General features: G+C 66.3%; 1 protein-coding gene across 23 annotated transcripts in view; it reads left to right on the top strand.

Annotated features, from left to right (window-relative positions):
* PLXNB2 (plexin B2) overlaps positions 1–18,034 on the top strand; it is a 29,435-nt gene that overhangs the window by 6,951 nt on the left and 4,450 nt on the right. For 2 of the 23 annotated variants that reach the window (XM_059082035.2, XM_067010512.1), the window contains exons 2-25: positions 4,699–4,751; positions 8,767–9,853; positions 10,209–10,391; positions 10,480–10,608; positions 11,133–11,233; positions 11,329–11,455; positions 11,861–12,014; positions 12,398–12,512; positions 12,585–12,693; positions 12,773–12,874; positions 13,329–13,421; positions 13,758–13,839; positions 13,924–14,084; positions 14,200–14,348; positions 14,506–14,614; positions 14,803–14,939; positions 15,132–15,302; positions 15,746–15,875; positions 15,961–16,188; positions 16,324–16,500; positions 16,596–16,735; positions 16,833–16,933; positions 17,059–17,288; positions 17,468–17,649. In XM_059082035.2, the coding sequence (XP_058938018.1) occupies positions 8,780–9,853; positions 10,209–10,391; positions 10,480–10,608; positions 11,133–11,233; positions 11,329–11,455; positions 11,861–12,014; positions 12,398–12,512; positions 12,585–12,693; positions 12,773–12,874; positions 13,329–13,421; positions 13,758–13,839; positions 13,924–14,084; positions 14,200–14,348; positions 14,506–14,614; positions 14,803–14,939; positions 15,132–15,302; positions 15,746–15,875; positions 15,961–16,188; positions 16,324–16,500; positions 16,596–16,735; positions 16,833–16,933; positions 17,059–17,288; positions 17,468–17,649 (4,184 nt within the window). In that variant the 5' untranslated portion in view covers positions 4,699–4,751; positions 8,767–8,779. Of the gene's footprint in view, positions 1–676; positions 731–900; positions 920–4,091; positions 4,146–4,387; positions 4,472–4,698; positions 4,752–5,351; positions 5,502–6,010; positions 6,155–6,514; positions 6,651–8,766; positions 9,854–10,208; positions 10,392–10,479; positions 10,609–11,132; positions 11,234–11,328; positions 11,456–11,860; positions 12,015–12,397; positions 12,513–12,584; positions 12,694–12,772; positions 12,875–13,328; positions 13,422–13,757; positions 13,840–13,923; positions 14,085–14,199; positions 14,349–14,505; positions 14,615–14,802; positions 14,940–15,131; positions 15,303–15,745; positions 15,876–15,960; positions 16,189–16,323; positions 16,501–16,595; positions 16,736–16,808; positions 16,934–17,058; positions 17,289–17,467; positions 17,650–18,034 lie in introns of those variants that run through there. The other 21 variants (XM_067010505.1, XM_067010511.1, XM_067010510.1 and 18 more) reach the window with 21 other exon arrangements.

Genomic DNA, 18,034 nt, shown 5'->3' with positions numbered 1-18,034 from the left:
CCTAAGCTCTCTCTCCACGAGGTTAGGCACCGCATGGTGAGGCAGCGACTGCGACCAGAGAGGGGCCCGCCTGCCAGCAGCGTGGGGATCCCAGTCTGGCCGGCGCCCACACGGCAGGGTCTGCAGTCACGGGGGCGCGGGAGGCTGCGGCTGCGGCGCACGCCGTTGGGCTTTGCCGGGTGAGCCCGAGACACCCGAGGGCGAGGGCTGGATGCAGAGACACTGGTCACGGTGACCTCGGGTATCAGTCGGAGGGGCTGAGCGGCGGCCTGGGTGCACAGGGCGGGAAGGAGCGGGGGGCTATGGACTTGGCTGGGGGGAGGCCCATGGGATCAGGGGCAGCGGGCGCGGAGACCCCAAAGGCAGGTGGCAGAGAAAGCCCTGGGGTTTCTCTGCGCCCACTCCCCCTTGGCCTGGGGTCTTGGGCCTTTGACCTTCTCGCGGCCACCAGGCAGGGGTGATTTTCATGCTGGGACCCGGAGCCCAGGCTGCAGCCCTCCCCAGCCCCCGCGGGGATGGGCCATCTGGCCCACAGTCTCTGCCGGTTGACGGAGGAACCGGGCTGTGAGCCGGGCTGGTGGGGAGGTGACACCCTATACCTGGGAGGGGTCCTGTGGGAGGCTCTCCGGCGCTGACGCAAGGCTCAGGCTAGACGTCAGGCTGACCCTGGAGCCCGGCCCCGCCCACGGCTGCTCCTAGGTATCTGTGCGGGGAGCTCGGCCTTTGCCCGGTGAGTCTGGCGGGGTGGGGGTTGGGAGCCATGCCGTATGCGCCTGGGGTCTCGGCGGATCACTGGCCGACCGCGGAGCCGGGGGCCTGGCCACCGCGCCCTTCCCGGCCAGAGGACAGCCTGACGCCCCGCGAGGCTCCTTGGGGACGGGTCCCTGGGCCCACGTGGCCGCCGCCGCGGCGACCGGAGGTCAGGCTCCCCCCGACCGTGCGCCCTGGGTCCCCTGGGAGGCTCGTCAGAGGCCCTCTTATTCCCCCCGGGAACGCGGGGTGCGGGCAGGGCTTCCGGAGGGGTCGTCCGCCGGAGCCGCGCCGCCACCTGGTCGCCTGGGGTTACGAGGCCAGGCCGGCCCTCCCCGTCGGGGTACCGCCCCACCTCCCGGGCTGAACTCAGACCCTGGGCCCCGGGCGGGCGCGGTGGGACCCCGGAGCTCGCTCTCGCCCTGACGCGACGGCCCCGACGCTCCCCCCGGGCCCATTCGCGCCCCTCCCTCGCACTTGTTTTGAAAACGGCGGAGGCTCGGATTTGCCGGCGTCTCGCCTGTTTAGTTTCCTCTGATTTGTTTCGCGCTCCCGGCTAATTGCAGATTTGCATTTTCGCCTCGAGAACGGAGCGGAGGCCGGTCCCCTGCAGCCAGCTGCCGGGCGGGGGAGGGGCGGCGCCTGAGGCGGGACAGCCACCCTCGCTGTCTCCTGGCCTGGCCCCGGGGCGACGCCGCCCCCACCCTCTCCGCAGGGTGTTGGCTACTCCACCCCCGCGTTGGGCGTCCGTAGTGCGCTCCATACGGTGCTAAGACTCCCACCCCCCCCCCGCACACCAGTCTCAGGGTGTCCCTGCCTTGGGCTTGAGCCTTAGCCTGAATCGTCCGTTTCTCCGTGTCTGCCTGAGCCCGAGTCCCCGTCCTGGTCTCTGGGTCCCCTTCCTGAGCCCACAGGCTGCCAAGGGCCTCCACAGCCCTGGGTGCTGTGCATTGTATTGACTTCAGCTTTAAGAAGTTGCTCCATCTGTGTTTGCTTGACCCTAGTGACAGGGAGGTCTAGCCGGCACTCTAGGGCCCTCCTCCCGGGGTGGGGGGGAAAGACCGGAGGGGGACCCTGACAGCCCTGGCCTGGCCTGAGGACCCTGCCCCCAGTGGGCACCTCCTGTTCGCCTTTTCCTGGTGTGGGGAGCAGCTACTGCTTAGAAGAAAGGAGCCCGGGGAGGGGGAGCCTCAGGGGACCCAGTGGCCGAGGCTCCTTCCTGTTGCTTCCCACTCCTGTGGATGTGCGAGGGGCGAGGAGAGGCCTGGACCGCCCGCAGCCCCGTCCCCATCAGCGCCCTGGCTGGGGGAGGACACACCACCGTGTGCGAGAGGCTGAGGGGCTGGCCAGCTGTAGGGGCACAGGTACTTTCAGCTTCCTCTGCTGTGTGTCACCCCCTTGCCGGTTCACTGGGCTGAGACCCACCTAGGGTCTCAGATCCTGTGTTCAGACCTTGCTCACCAGTGAAGACCACAGACCACAGCGGAGGAGTGACGGTCCTGCAGGGCCAGGTCAGGATGGGTGTCTCAGGCTTCTGAGGGGTGGGCAGGAGTTTCCCAGGGGGAACAGCAAAAGCAGAGACATGGCGACATCATGGCGTCACCCTGACTTCCTCCTCCCCTGAGAGGACAGCCGAAGGATTTCTGCACGCGGATTCACTTATACCTCGCGGCAGCCCACTTGGGTTGGTGCTGTTATTACCCCCCATGTCACACCCGGGAAACTGAGGCACGGTGTAAGTTTGTAAAGAGCCCACATAAGCCAGGTAGAAAGAGACAGACCTGGGGTTTGAACCCAATAACGTGGCTCCAGAGCTCAGCCCCTGCGGCCCCTCTGGGCAGCAGCATCAGGTGTGTGATCGTGGGGTGGGGGTGGGGGGGACACCCATGGCCTCAGGGGCCTGTGGGTGTTCAGGAGAGTGGCCTTCACCTGAGACAGAAGGACTGACCCTCCAGAGCAGAGGCCGGTTGGACACGCTGGGGCAGCTGGGGGCCAGGACAGGGTGGTTGAGGCCGAGTTAGACAAGGGGAAGGGGACGGGATCAAGTTTCATTCTGGAGGCAGTGCTGGCTGGAGGAGCCTGACGTTGGGAGGAGAAATTGGAGGGTCTGAGAGGTGGCTCCACCCCAGTGGGTCACTTGGGGCAGGTCTGTCGAGGGGTGAGGTGGTGGCTGTGGAGGCTGGGTGTGTGGGCTCAGGAAGAAGGTATCCCTTGGAAGAGGCTAGCCTCCCTTGGCGACACCTGCAGCATGCACACCCCCGGCCAGGGAGGGGCCTGGGCCAGTGGAGGGCGGTGCACAGGGCACATGGAGGCCAGAGTGATGTCCCTTTAGGGTGGCAGGTCTGCATGCCCTGTGCCCTCGCGTGCTGTGGACCCCGAGCTCAGCCTCCGCCCGGACTGGATGCAGCCTCGAGGCCAGGCCCGGTCCAGATTTCTCATGCGGCTCCTGCCTGTGTGCGCAAGTGTGGCACCCACCTCCCCGCAGGCCTTGCCTGCGGTCTTTGGACCGGCCGTGGGTCCTCCCGGGCCTGGGCCCTACTCGCAATGTCGTTCCCCACGTCGGGGGAATGTGTGGTGGGGGTACGGGGGGAGCAGGGCCTGACCCTGGTGGAGGAGGTGTTGGGGGCACGCTGCTGGGGAGGGCAGCCAGGCAGGGAGCCCGTGGGCCATGGCCGGGGAGACCTGGGGAGGAGACCTGGGTTAGGCCCGGAGAGGTGGCTTGGGGTATGGTCACTGAGCGCCTGGAAAGCCGTGTCCTGAGGCAGAGTGGAGCTGGAGGGGGTCTGATTGTTATTGTTACACAGAGTTCTTTTTATTTTGACGAGTAGTGTGTAAATATATCCTTCTAAAATTTTTTTCCAAAAGTGGCAAATGAAGTTGCTTTGCTGTCCCAGCCCCCTCCCCTCCCTACACCGCCCCCCTTCACCTTGACTTTCAGTTTGGATGAAGGCTTCTAGAACTTCTCAGTTAAACCATGTGTGTCTGTATCGACACCCACGTGTGGCGATACCTGGAGTTCTGCACCACAGCCGTCCCCAACGGGTCTGGGCTCCATTGGGTCAGCGTGGCCCACCCACCTGCATCAGCACCATGGTTTTTCAGGGTCTTCTGGCTGCATGCTGGATGGTTGCCAGATTTTCACTATAATGAACCCTGCTGAGAAGTATCCTTGGACTAGTCCTCCCTGTGGGTACACAGGGGTGTTTATCCAGGAGAAGATACAATAGCAAGCATTGCTGAGTGCTACAGTGTAACAGGCTCTCCCGAGGCTCTACCTGCAGGAATAATTTAGTTCTTACAAACCCCTGAGGGAGCTCACTATGACTGTCTCCGCTTCACAGATGGGGAAATGAGGCTCAGAGAAGTTAAGTAATTTGCCCAAGATCACACAGCTAGTAAGTAGTAAGGAGAATTGCGGGGTCGTGTGTATGCATGTTTTTCAGAAAGCAACTTTAATTTTAATCAAAGTAATATATTTACCTAGTTTAATAAGCAGACAGTACTGAGAGACTTAACGAGAAGCTGTTCCCTGCCCTTTTCTTCCTCTTTTTCTTCTTCCTTTTTTTTTCTTCCTCCTGTTCAGCGCAGCTAGCAGAATCTTAGTTCCCCACCCAAGAACTGAACCCAGGCCCTCGGCAGTGAAAGTGCAGAGTCCTAACCACCAGACCACCAGGGAATGCCCTCTGCCTTTTTTGAGCAGGGGCAAGAGGGGCGGTGTCAGGCGTGTGCACTGGGGTGTGGGCTAGGGGCTGGGAGGCCAGTGTCTGAGGGAGGGCCGTGAGGGCGGAGTGGAGGAGGCTGGAGTTGAGGTTCTCCTGCTCCAGGGTGGCAGAGGCCAGCTGGGGGTCCCATGGGCTGTTCCTCGCCCCCCCAGATGTGGAGAGAGGAGAGACGAGGAGGCAGGGGCCAGGCTTGTGGTGAGACCACTGTCCCTCCTTTGCTTCCTAGAGGATCTCCATGCTGGCCTGGAGCAGAGACTGAGCTGGACTGCTGGAGCCTGGGTGAGTGCGGGCTGGGCACCAAGCACCTGGGGAAGGCAGGGGGGCCACAGCCACGCAGCGAAGGCGTGTGGTGTCCCTGAGGCTTTGGTCCGGCCGGGCCTGGTGTGCAAGCGTCTGCCCGAACCCAGGTGCCCTAGCTGTGGGGGTCGCTGCCAGGATTTGCTTGGGAGGAGTGGACTCTGCTGCGAGACTGGGGCTGGGGCCGTGTTTGGGCGCTGACTGCAGTGCTGGAATCTGGAACGTTAGGGCTGGGAATTAGGGTTGGGGGGAGGTGGCGCCTGTCCAGACGCCTTCCTGGCCAGCAGCAGGCTGGAGTTTGTGCGACTTCTTGGAAGTGCACCTCCGGGCTTCCGCCAGGAAGAGGCGTCTGATGGCCCTGAGGAAGTCCCCACTGGCCCGGTGAGCAAGCGGGGGGTCCCAGGCTGCCTTCAAAACAGGAAGCGCCAGTTCCAGGAACGCCAGCCGCCAACGCAGGAAGCTTTGCCGGCTGTGCCTGGCACCTCCCGCGAGGCCAGCCTGAGCGCTGCCTCTGGTCAGGTGGTTCACCCTTTGCTCCTGTGGGCCTGGCCAGGCAGGTCACCTGAGGCTTTGTTTGTCTAGGAAGTGGAGGGAGCTGCTGCCTGTCATCGTCACCCAAGTCCCTCCTGCCAGACCGTGTGACCTGGGGTCAGCGTGAGAGGCCCTTGGAACCCTCGGACTTGAGGCTCACTCTGGCCACCACCCAGAGGGGTCCTGGGTCAGGGAGCCCAGGTCTGGTGCTGACCTGCTTCAGGGGGGGGTGGGGCGGGGGCAGCAGCACAGTATCTGGGCCAGCGTTACTGTCAGCAGCAAGAGCTGGTCCCGCTCCGTGACCACACACATGGCTTTCATGGAGCACTTCTGGTGTGCCAGCCCTGGGGGCCCCTGGGGCCAAGGACAGGGCTGGGCTTCTGCCCCAGGGGCTCAGCCAAGTGGACATTAACCAGAGGCAGACCAGAGCATTCTTTTTTATAAACTGACCCTCCCGTCTCCTGGGTCCTGTCACGTCTGTGAGCTACCAGGACTGAGGCAGGGCTCAGGGTCACAGCAGAGCTCTTTCAGAAGGGGGGGAGCACCAGGAGTTCCCCCGCCTGGTCGGTTCTGGGTTCAAGTCCTAGGCGCGCTGCCGGCCGGCCTGGACACACGGGTCCATCGGGGACCAGGGGGCCTGCTTCCAGGGATGGCCTGGGCTCGGGCGGCTCCAGCTCCGGCCGCGGCTCCGCCCCCGCCCGTCCGTCCGCACCCGCAGGTCCGCCCCCGCCCGCCCGCTCCCTCCCTGAGCTCCGGGAACATTCCATTCATTCCCCGCTTGCCGCGGCGGCCCGTGGCCGGAGCCGCAGCCGCCGCCAAAGCCGAGCGGGACCGGAGTCGCGGCGGGGACGCGGGTGAGCGGGGCCGGGGCGGGGGGGGGAGGCAGGGCCGGCCTGGGCTCGAGGCCGCGGGCCCTGGACGCCCCCCGCCTCCGCGGCGCCGGGGAGCGGACTTTGCGCCGCGGCGGGCGAGCCAGCGAGCGCGGGGGCGGGGCGGCCGGGGACGCTGGGGCGGCGGGGGAGGGGCGGCGGGGGGCGGGGCCCTCCAGCCTTGCCCTTCCCCGCCCCCCCTCCCCGCGCCCTGAGCGGAGGTAGCGGAGGGTGCCTGAGCGCCCGGGGCCTCTCGTGGCGCGCCCGGTTCTGTGCAGTCCTGACGTCGCGGGCGGCCCAGCTCCAGCCTGGGGATTTTCTGAACTGCGCCCTCCTCTCCCCCAGACGGCCTCAGTTGCCCGCGGAGCCGACCGGAGTCTGCGGCGGCAGAGGCCCGCCTCCGCCTGCGCGCGGCCCTGCGAACTCTTCCTGTCTTTGACCAAAGGCCCCGTCTCCTCCCCAACCTGGTCACCTCGTCTTGGTGCGGCCTGGGGTCACCCTGTCTCCTCCTCCCACCGCCTTCGCTTAGGCCAGTTTCACCTCCTTCCCAGGTCCCTGCTGTCTCCTGCACACTGTCAAGCCAGCCTGTGGGTGGCTCCTCTCCCAGCAGCTTGTGAGGAGACCTGTGGGGTCCCCAGGGGCCCGGCAGGAGCTGGGCACCTCCAGAGCAAGGGGCTTCAGTGCACAAATGAGGGGCACCTTCCCCGGTCCCGAGACCTGCCCCTGCCAGTGCCCTGTGGTGACGCTGGGGTGCAGAGGGCTTTGTCACTTGGTTGCTTCGTGGTTACGCTTCCTCGAGGGGCTCGAGGAACGTTGTGGAGACTCAGAACCGAGGGATGCAGTGGGGGATGGCGAACAGCCACAGCCTGTCCGGGGGGCTTCCTAGTGGCTCAGGCAAAGAAGGAAGCTGGCTTGATGTGAGAATCACAGGGTCCATGAGAAGAAGCCACCCTATTCCAGTCAGCACAGCTTTGCCCAAAGCCAGTGCCCACAGAGAAACACGTCCCCTGGACATGGAGCGGAGCAGACAGCCTTCTGCCTTCCTGGAGGAGAAGGACGCAGGGCAGGGCGGGCTGTCAAAGGGGAGGAGAAAAGTAATTGTTTCTTGAGGGAATGAGAGCATTTCCAGGGCGGTGGTGTTTGAGGGGGCCGTAGGGGGCGTGTCAGCTCCTCTGTAGAGGTGCAGCGGCCGTGGGGGGAGTCTGGGGGGCCACGGCCCGAGCCCCTCATGACCCTCTGCCGTTGGGGTCAGTCTCCACTCGGCCACGTGGCATGGACAGCTGCCCTAAGTGTCCTGCCGGCCACAGGCCCCCTCAGGGAAGGTGCCGGCGGGTCCGGGAGTGAGGGCTCACGCACAGATTGTGAGAGGGTGGCCGGTGGGGGTGGCGGCCAAGACCACTTCAGGAGACTCTGATCGGGGTCCCGAGGGCGGTGTTCATGCTGGACCGCCCCAAGGTGGAGGGGCCTCCACGCTGGGGACCCTGAGCCCACCCTTGGCCTCAGCAGCTCGCCCCCACACGCTCAGAGACACGCACGGGCGCGCGCGCATACGCAGGGACGTGTGTGCTCAGACGGACACCCGCACCCTGACGCGGCCTGCCCCGGCCCCGCACGCAGCACCCCCCGTGGCCTCCGGGGTCCCCCTCAGAGAGACCTGGTTCACCCCAGAACTCCCTCCCAGGACCTGCCTCCGGCGTTCATGTGTCTGAGGGTCTGCCCTGGGTGCGGCACAGGCAGGGCGGGTGGGTTGCTGGGGCCCTCCTGCTGGTTCATCAGGGGAAGGGGGGTTGGAGGGAGGGTCCAGAAGGCTTGGGGGAGGGGTGGGGAGGCGGGCCCACCAGCGGCTCTGCTGCTTCCCGTCGGATTACACCGTGTGTACCAAGAGTCAGGCATAGAACAGGTGTGTGGCCCACCTGTTTGTATGTTCAGGGCCTGTCGGTCAGCTTGGGTCTGTGCTCTGGAGAGTGCGGAGCTCTTGGGGTCATGGGGTGTGAGGGTGGGCACCTGCGTGAGTGTCTGGGAGACTTTCTGGAGGAGGTGCTCTTTTGCCACGGAGGTGGGCCTAAAGGTGCTTTGGGAACCTGGGGGCAGAGGCCAGGACGCAGTCCTCTGGGGGCGGCTGCACCCAGGCCTAGAGCTGCAGTGCTGGTGGCCTGGCCCATCCGCGGTTACAGGTGCTCCTTTTTTTTTTTTTTTTTTTTTTTTTTTGCGGTACGCGGGCCTCTCACTGCTGTGGCCTCTCCCGCTGCGGAGCACAGGCTCCGGACGCGCAGGCTCAGCGGCCACGGCTCACGGGCCCAGCCGCTCCGCGGCGTGTGGGATCCTCCCGGACCGGGGCCCGAACCCGCGTCCCCCGCATTGGCAGGCGGACTCCCAACCCCTGCGCCACCAGGGAAGCCCCAAGTGCTCCTTCTTGAGGAGGCCCGGGAGGTGATCTCCTTGGAGATGAGAGTGGGTGTGTCTGGCCAGATGGGTGGGAAGGCAGGGAAGGGATGGGGGGCTCAGGCGAGCTGGGCAGGGTCAGGCACCAGGGGCTTCCTGTGGGTGGGGTGGGTCCTCCAGGCTGGGGCTCCCCTGACCCTCCTCTCTTCCCACAGGGTGCCGGGGGCAATGGCGCTGCAGCTCTGGAGCCTGACCCTCCTGGGCCTGCTGGGCACAAGTGCGAGCCTGCGGCCCCGCAAGCTGGACTTCTTCCGCAGCGAGACGGAGCTGAACCACCTGGTGGTGGATGAGGTGTCAGGCGTGGTGTACGTGGGGGCGGTGAACGCGCTCTACCAGCTGAGTGCCGACCTGCAGCTAGAGCAGCGGGCGGCCACGGGCCCGGCCCTGGACAACAAGAAGTGCACGCCGCCCATCGAGGCGAGCCAGTGCCACGAGGCCGTGCAGACTGACAACGTCAACCAGCTCCTGCTGCTCGACCACCCGCAGAACCGCCTCATCGAGTGCGGCAGCCTCTTCAAGGGCATCTGCGCCCTGCGCTCTTTGAGTAACATCTCCACGCTCCTCTTCTACGAGGACGGCAGTGGTGAGAAGTCCTTCGTGGCCAGCAACGATGAGAGCGTGGCCACTGTGGGGCTGGTGAGCACCACGGGCCCGGGCGGCAAGCACGTGCTCTTTGTGGGCAAAGGCAACGGGCCCCACGACAACGGCATCATCGTGAGCACGCGCCTGCTGGACCGGAGCGAGGGCAGGGAGGCCTTCGAGGCCTACACGGACCATGCCACCTACAAGGCCGGCTACCTGTCCACAAACACACAGCAGTTCGTGGCTGCCTTCGAGGACGGCTCCTACGTCTTCTTCGTCTTCAACCAGCAGGACAAGCACCCGGCCCGGAACCGCACACTGCTGGCGCGTATGTGCAAGTCCGACCCGTTCTACTACTCCTACCTGGAGGTGGACCTGCGCTGCCAGGGCCCCGGCGACACCCGGGTCCCCACCTTCAGCACCTGCCTGGCGGCCTCCGTGGCCCGGCCAGGCGCCACTGGGGTGCTCTACACTGTCTTCAGCACAGATGGCCGGGCCGGCGGGGGGCCGTGGGCAGGCCTCTGCCTGTTCCCACTGGACGAGGTCCACCGCAAGATGGAGGCCAACCGCAACGCCTGCTACACGGGCGCCCGGGAGGCCAGCCGGGACACCTTCTACAAGCCCTTCCACGGCGAGATCCAGTGTGGGGGCCACGGGTCGGTACGTGGCCTCAGCACGTTCTCCCACGGGCTTAGACCACCGTGGGACCTGCTCGCGGTGTCCACGTCCCACCTGCTTGTGAAGGCCGTGTGTGTGCGTGTGCGTGTGTGTGCGCGCGTGTGTGTGTGCATGTGCGGTGTCCCTGCAGACAGGTGAGCGTGAGATGTGGGTGCCACCTCTCCCAGGTGTCAGCCACGCTGGACGTTGGGGTTTAGAGCAGTGAGCACCTGGGTCGGGGCCCTGCCTGCCTGGGCCAGTTCTGGGGGACGTGTGTAGGGCCACGAGTGCTGGGAGCCGTGGTGGGGAGAGGCCTCGGGCGGGGGTCTGCACCCACCGTTGATGCCATGGTCCATAGGGTGCCAGCGAGAGTTTCCTGTGTGGCTCGGAGCACCTGCCCTACCCGCTGGGCAGCCGAGACGGACTCTCAGCCGTAGCCGTGCTGCACCGTGGAGGCCTGAACCTGACAGCTGTGACAGTGACGACCGAGAATGGCCACACCATCGCCTTCCTGGGCACCTCGGACGGCCGGGTCCTCAAGGTGAGGCCCAGGGCTGGGGCAGGGTGGTTTCCGGAGGGGTGCACGAGGCCCCCAGCCCTCACCATGCACCTGCCCTCGTGCCCACCAGGTGTACCTCGCTCCAGATGGCAGCTCCGCAGAGTATGGCTCTGTCCTTGTGGAGATCAACAAGAAAATCAAGAGGGACCTGGTGCTGGCCGCAGACCTGGCCAGTCTGTACGCCATGACCCACGACAAGGTTCATCTGTGGAGCCTGGGCGGAGGGGCCTTGGTGGTCCAGCCCCTGGAGACATGCAGAGCATGCTGGGAGGGGGGGCAGCTCTCATCTCCTTGGGTCCTGACAGTGCCTCTCGAGCACCTTTCCCTTCTTTGAAACCATTTCTCTCTGTTCTGTGTTTCTGGCCGGGCCTTGGGCCCCTCCTGACCAGAGGGTCAGTGCTCTAAGTGGACCTTCCCCAAGTGCAAACAGGGAGGTGAGGGGCCCCAGGTAGCTTCTGTGAGCTCAGACGGTGGGGGACATGGGTCCTGGGATCCTGCGCCACCCAATCCTGGGTCAGGTCCAGCCTCCTGGCCGGGTCCCCCAGAGCCTGGCCAGCAGCTGCTGCCTGGAGCCCTCACTGCCCAGCCTCGAGTTGTGTTGAGGCTTCTAAGGTTTAGGGGTAAAGGAGGGATCAAGCTGGTGATCCCAGGATAGTGTGGCCTCTGAGCGAGGTCCTTTGTGGCTGGTGGCCGCGGTCCCGCTCACCGCCCCGGTGCCCCCAGGTGTTCCGGCTCCCCGTGCAGGAGTGTGATAGCTTTTCCACTTGCGCCCAGTGCCGCAGCTCACAGGACCCCTACTGCGGCTGGTGCGTCGTCGAGGGACGGTGAGCACCCGGGAGTGTGGGGGGCTCGGCCCCAGCCTGGGTCTGGGGGTTGCCGCCCCACCCTGGGGGCTGACGGGCACCCCCTGCCCCCGCAGATGCACCAGGAGGGCCGAGTGCCCGCGGGCCGAAGAGAGTGGCCACTGGCTGTGGAGCCGCAGTGAGGCCTGCGTGGCTGTCACCGAGGCCCAGCCGCAGAACATGAGCCGCCGGGCCCAGGGAGAGGTGCGTGGTGAGGGGGGAGGCAGGGGCGCTGCTGGCCTGGGGCTGTGGGGACGGCAGGAGACCCGTGTGGTATCTTGCTCCTGGCCTGGGCGGCGGCGCTGAGCCTAGGGACAGGGCCCCCCCCATCCTTTGTTGGATGCCCTGGCCCCTTTGACCCGAGGGGCTCCTGAGAATCCAGGGCAGACCCAGGCCCTGTCCCAGGAGCGGCTTAGGTGACTGCGGAGGGGCCCATTCAGATGAAATGGAGCCAGGTTCTAGAGGATTCTCCAGAGGCCGGGTGTACACATACAGGAGGGCGGCCGGAGGACGGCCAGAGGACCGGGGCTCAGGGCGGGGGCGGGAGGTTGCCTGCACCCCGAGGCTGGGCAGAGGAGTCCTGCTGTGAGCTGAGTGGCCCTTCCGCAGGTGCACCTGACCGTCAGTCCCCTCCCGGCCCTGAGCGAGGAGGACAAGCTGCTGTGCCTCTTTGGTGAATCACCGCCGCACGTGGCGAGCATGCAAGGGGGCGCCGTGGTCTGCAACTCCCCAAGCAGCATCCCGAGCACGCCGCCTGGCCAGGGTGAGGCCCCGCCCCAGCCCGTCCCCTGAGCATTTGGGGCCTGCAGAGGCCACGCGCTGACACGGCTGGGACCTGACAGGCGCTCTGCCTCAGACGCCCAGGAACCACGGCCCGCGGGGCCCGCAGGGACAGAGCCCTGGGGGCGACACACGCGCTGAGATCTGATAGCGGTGGCGGGTCCTGCTGAGCCCTGCGGGACCCCACTCAGACCAGGGTCTCCACACGCGGCCTCCCGCTCTCTGCTGGGTCGCCCGTGGGGAGCTCTGATGGAAGGAGGAGCTGGGGCGGGAGGGGGGCCCAGTTCCGGCTGCCTGTCCCCCCCCATCCCGAGCCCGCCTCCCCCTGCGTCCCCGCCTGACACCGCCCCCACCCGTTGTCCACAGATCACGTGGCTGTGACCATCCAGCTCTTCTTCAAACGTGGCGACGTCTTCCTGACCTCCCACCTGTACCCCTTCTATGACTGCCGAGTGGCCATGAGCCTGGAGGAGAATCTGCCGTGAGTGCTGCCCCTGCCCGGCCCCCACGGCCCCCGCTCGGTCCCCGCGCTCCTCACCGCCCTCTCCTCCAGGTGCATCTCCTGTGCCAGCAACCGCTGGACCTGCCAGTGGGACCTGCGCTACCACGAGTGTCGGGAGGCCTCGCCCAACCCCGAGGACGGCATCGTCCGTGCCCACATGGTGAGGGGCCGTGAGGGCACGCGGGGCCAGGCTGCTCGGCTGGGGCCAGGCGGCACCTGACCAGCCCTGCCCTCCCCAGGAGGACGACTGCCCCCAGTTCCTGAACCCCAGCCCGCTGGTCATCCCCATGAGCCACGAGACGGCTGTGACCTTCCAGGGCAAGAACCTGGACACGGTGAAGGTGCGGAGGCTCGTGGGGCCCTGGCTTACCGGTGAGGTCGGGCCTGGGAGTCCCAGCAGGGGCCGTGACGGCTGGCGGAGGGGCGTAGGCTTGCTCAGAGCCGTCCTCCCGCGGACCAGAAGCTAAGTGCCGGGGCCCATCCAGCCTCTGCGGCTCAGGGCCCAGCACGTGAAGGAGGCAGAGGGGTCAGGGTGGACGTGGGGCATCTGGATGGGCCTCGAGGGGTTCGGGCGTGCAGGGGCTGGGCAGCCAAGTGCTGCTCAGGAGGGATCAGGGAGGTGAGTCCAGGTGTCGGCCGTGGCGGGGCCTGTCTGTGAGCGGCCAGGTGTCAGTTGGGACGGGGGCGCCCACGCTGGCCCGGGAGCTGTGTGGGGCGCGGCGGGCGCCGGGGCCCAGGGCGGGCATGTGGGACGGGCTGGCCCGCCTCGGGTATCCTGACTGGCCTGTCTGGCAGGGCTCCTCCCTGCACGTGGGCAGTGACCTGCTCAAGTTTGAGGAGCCAGTCAGCACACAGGAGCAAGGAATCTTCTCCTTTCGGACCCCAAAGGTACGCCTCCCGGGGTGGGCGGGCCAGGCTGGTGGACCCCGAGGGCTGGCCCTGCGGGGGCAGCCCAGTTACCTCCGGGGCTTGAGGGGTGGGGCGGGGGCAGGCTCACCACCTGCCCTGCTGGGGAAGCAGGGCCGGCAGGCAGGTGTGGCCTTGGAGCATCCCCGGGCCTCCTGTCTCCCTGGAATCCAAGTCACCCTCCGTCTCCGAGCCTCCAGCTTCTGGCCACCTGGAGGCCTCCCCTTGCTCCCCGTCGGCCGCGAGGGGACTCATGGTGGCCACCCTCGGGGGCTTGGGTGGGAGTCGGGGGTGCAGCGTGTCCCTGTGTGCCCCCAGCTTTCCCACGATGCCAACGAGACGCTGCCCCTGCATCTGTATGTCAAGTCCTATGGCAAGAACATTGACAGCCGGCTCCAAGGTGGGTGGGTGGGGGTGGCTGGGCTGGTGGGCGGGCAAAGGGGAGCAGGGCGGCCCTGCCGACGGCCAGCTTCTCCCTCCGCAGTGACCCTCTACAACTGCTCCTTCGGCCGCAGCGACTGCAGCCTGTGCCTGGCCGCTGACCCTGCCTACGAGTGCGTGTGGTGCAGCGGGCAGAGCAGGTGTGTGTACGCGGCCCTGTGTGGTAACGCCACCTCCGAGTGTCCACCGCCTGTCATCACCAGGGTAAGCCCCCTTACCCCCCACCTCCCTGACAGGAGGGACTCCGGCCCGGCCCTGGACCCGCTGCGCAGCCTGGCCTGCCCAAGCCACCAGGCCAGCCGGGCTCTGCCAATTTCAGATCCAGCCTGAGACTGGTCCGCTCGGTGGAGGCATTCGCGTCACCATCCTTGGGTCAAATCTGGGGGTCAGAGCAGACGACGTGAAGAGGGTCACCGTGGCTGGCCGGAACTGTGCCTTTGAGCCAGAACGGTACTCCGTGTCCACCCGGTGAGTGGGCAACCTGGGCCCTCAGAGCTGGGCCAGGCCCTACCCTGGGGGGCCAGGGGACTGGGGAGGTGGAGAGGAAGGCCATGGTCTAGGCGTGCGTGGGTGCCCAGGGCTTGCACACCCACAGAGTGTGCCCCCCTGCCTGCCACCCACGCAGGATCGTGTGCACCGTCGAGGCTGCGGAGGCGCCCTTCACGGGGGGCGTCGAGGTGGACATCAGTGGGAAGCTCGGCCATTCGCCTCCCCATGTCCAGTTCACCTATCAGGTAAGCACCTGGCAGGCAGCTCTTGCGGATGTGGGTGGGACCTGGGGGGCCATGTGCTGACTCGGGGTGAGGCGAGGCTGTGCCCCTGCCTCTTTCTGACAACGGTCATGGCCCAGTCGAGGCCCGGGAGGGAGGGCCGCAGCCCTGCCGCCCCAGCCCTAAGTCCAATGCCCCTGCTCCTCTTCTAGCAGCCCCAGCCCCTCAGTGTGGAGCCAAAGCAGGGGCCACAGGCGGGCGGCACCACGTTGACCATCAACGGCACCCACCTGGACACAGGCTCTGAGGAGGACATGCGGGTGACCCTCAATGACGTCCCCTGTAAAGTGTGGGTGTCACCCACAGGCCGCCAAATCCCGGTCTGCCCTGGTCCTGGGGCCAGGCTGAGGGCCCTCTGGCCGTGACCCTGTGCCTGTCCTGGAGGGGGCAGTGGAACCAACCAGACCCATTGACCCACTGGCCTGGGGCTGCGGGTGGTCCCAGGGTGGGGTCGACATTGACTGGCGATCCCCACCCCCAGGACGCAGTTTGGGGCACAGCTTCAGTGTGTCACCGGCCCCCAGGCGGTTCCGGGAGAGCTGTCCCTAAAGATTTACTATGGGGGCTCCGAAGTGCCCAGCCCTGGCGTCACCTTCACCTACCGTGAGAACCCAGTCCTGCGGGCCTTCGAGCCGCTGCGAAGCTTCGTCAGGTGTGACCTCTTCCTCCCCCCATGGCGGGTGCCCCCTACTCCCACGCTGCTGGCCACACCCACCCCATCTAGCTATTTCCCATGTGCCCTCTTCTCACTGGGCTTGCGAGGATATGGCAGAGCTGGTCTGGGTGACAGGAGGAGGCCTCCAAAAATCCCCACTGTACCCCCGGGTCGGGCAGGCCCGACCTCCCCCCCAGCCCAGCGCCGCTTCTGACAATCCAAGGTGGCGGCACTCAGTCACGCGCTCTGAGCACACACACCGCCCCCCCCCCGCCCCTGCCATTGCAGCAGGCCTGTGCTTGTACATAACTTGCAAGAGTATCCAAAAGCAGGGTGGGGTCGGGGACACAGCCTTGCAGGGCACTTGCTCCGGAGCTGGCTGGGCACCTCCCTTGCCCAGGTGTGCCCACTCAGGCACCATCCCCTCTCTGCCCCCCCAGTGGTGGCCGGAGTATCAACGTCACAGGACAGGGCTTCAGCCTGATCCAGAAGTTCGCCATGGTGGTCATAGCCGAGCCCCTGCAGTCCTGGAGGCGGCGGCGGGAGGCCGAACCCCTGCAGCCCGTGACGGTCAGTCGCTGCCCGCTGCTGGGGACACGCCAGGGCAGTATGCAGCCCGTGCCGAGTGGCCTAACGGTCCTGCCTCGGCTCTTAGGTCGTGGGCAGGGAGTATGTGTTCTGCAGTGACTCCAAGGTCGTGTTCTTGTCCCCGGCCGTCCCCGAGGAGCCCGAGGCCTACAACCTCACGGCGCTCATTCAGATGGACGGGCACCAAGCCCTGCTCAGGACCGAGGCTGGTGCCTTTGAGTACGTCGCCGACCCCACCTTCGAGAACTTCACAGGGGGTGTCAAGAAGCAGGTCAACAAGCTCATTCACGCGCGGGTGAGATTGGGTGCAGCCCCGGGGGTCAGGTCCTGAGCGGGTGCGTGGAGGGGAGCAGCCTGAGGTCTGGGCTGAGCTGGTCGGGGCATCCCTGAACCCCTCCTGGGCACTGTGGCCCCATCCCCTGCCCCCCAGGGCACCAACCTGAACAAGGCCATGACGATTCACGAGGCCGAGGCCTTCGTGGGTGCCGAGCGGTGCATCATGAAGACGCTGACGGAGACCGATCTGTACTGTGAGCCCCCGGAGGTGCAGCCCCCTCCCAAGCGGCGGCAGAAGCGGGACACGACCCACAACCTGCCTGAGTTCATTGTGCGTGTAGCGTGGGGGCAGGGAGGGGCCGGGGCGCCGGGCTCTCCTGGGTTCGGCCACACACCTGTCCTTGCTGAGTCCGCCTCCCCGCGCAGGTGAAGTTTGGCTCCCGGGAGTGGGTGCTGGGCCGCGTGGAGTATGACACGCGTGTGAGTGACGTGCCTCTCAGCCTCATCCTGCCGCTGGTCATCGTGCCCATGGTGGCCGTCATCGCCGTGTCTGTCTACTGCTACTGGTGAGCCCCTCCCCCGGCAGCCTCAGCCCCTTGGCCACACCCAGTGGCCAGCACAGTCCAGCCCGGGTCCCAGGAGCTTGCTTCCCTGTGCCCCCAGGAGGAAGAGCCAACAGGCAGAGCGCGAGTACGAGAAGATCAAGTCCCAGCTGGAGGGCTTGGAGGAGAGCGTGCGTGACCGCTGCAAGAAGGAGTTCACAGGTGGGGGCCGCCCCGCAGGTCCTGGGGGACGAGGGCTCGGAAGAGGCCGCATTGGGAGGGACGGAGGGAGGGAGCGAGGACGGCGGGCTGCCAGCGGCGGATGCCTCACCCTGACCTCCCTGCAGACCTGATGATTGAGATGGAGGACCAGACCAACGACGTGCACGAGGCAGGCATCCCCGTGCTGGACTACAAGACCTACACCGACCGCGTCTTCTTCCTGCCCTCCAAGGATGGCGACAAGGACGTGATGATCACGGGCAAGCTGGACATCCCTGAGTCACGGCGGCCCTTAGTGGAGCAGGCGCTCTACCAGTTCTCCAATCTGCTCAACAGCAAGTGCTTCCTCATCAACGTGAGCGGTGCAGGGCCTCTGGGGTGTGGGGCGGGGCCCACGAGGGGCGGGGCCTCTGGGTGTGGGGCGGGGCCGTGAGAGGCGGGGCCTCGGGTGTGGGTGGGGCCGTGAGGGGCGGGGCCTCCGGAGCGAAGGGGTGGGGCGGGGCAGGGCGGAGCCCTGACCGGTCTCCCCCGCAGTTCATCCACACCTTGGAGAACCAGCGGGAGTTCTCGGCCCGCGCCAAGGTCTACTTTGCTTCGCTGCTGACGGTGGCGCTGCACGGGAAGCTGGAGTACTACACGGACATCATGCGCACGCTCTTTCTGGAGCTCATGGAGCAGTATGTGGTGGCCAAGAACCCCAAGCTGATGCTGCGCAGGTGCGTGGGGAAGGGCAGAGGCCACGGTGGGGGGTGCTAGGGGGGGTGGCGGTGGGGCAGCACAGGCTTGTTCAGGCACCTGGTTTGCCAGCAAGTACAGCCAGTGCCAGTGAGTAGGGCGGAGGGACGGCAGGGGCGGCGGCGTTGCTAGCAGGTGGTCTCCGCTGGTCACTTACCTGCTCCCCTTGTCATCAGCCCTTTGTAGGAGGAGGTGGAAGATGAATGGCCCACCCTGAGGGAGCTGGGAGATTGGTCACTGCAGGCTATAAATGTACAGCCTGACGGAGACTCTGGCCTGGATGGAGGCTGGGCTGCTCTGAGGGTGGTCTGGGTACTTGGAAGAGCCAGCTGATCCTAGGGGCACTAAAGCGTCTCTCAACACAAG

The sequence above is a fragment of the Kogia breviceps genome, chromosome 12 (assembly GCF_026419965.1).
Source record: "Kogia breviceps isolate mKogBre1 chromosome 12, mKogBre1 haplotype 1, whole genome shotgun sequence".
Classification (NCBI taxonomy): Eukaryota; Metazoa; Chordata; class Mammalia; order Artiodactyla; family Physeteridae; genus Kogia; species Kogia breviceps.
The sequence above is the reverse complement of the archived record's forward strand: the minus strand, read 5'-3'. Positions and strand labels throughout refer to the sequence as shown.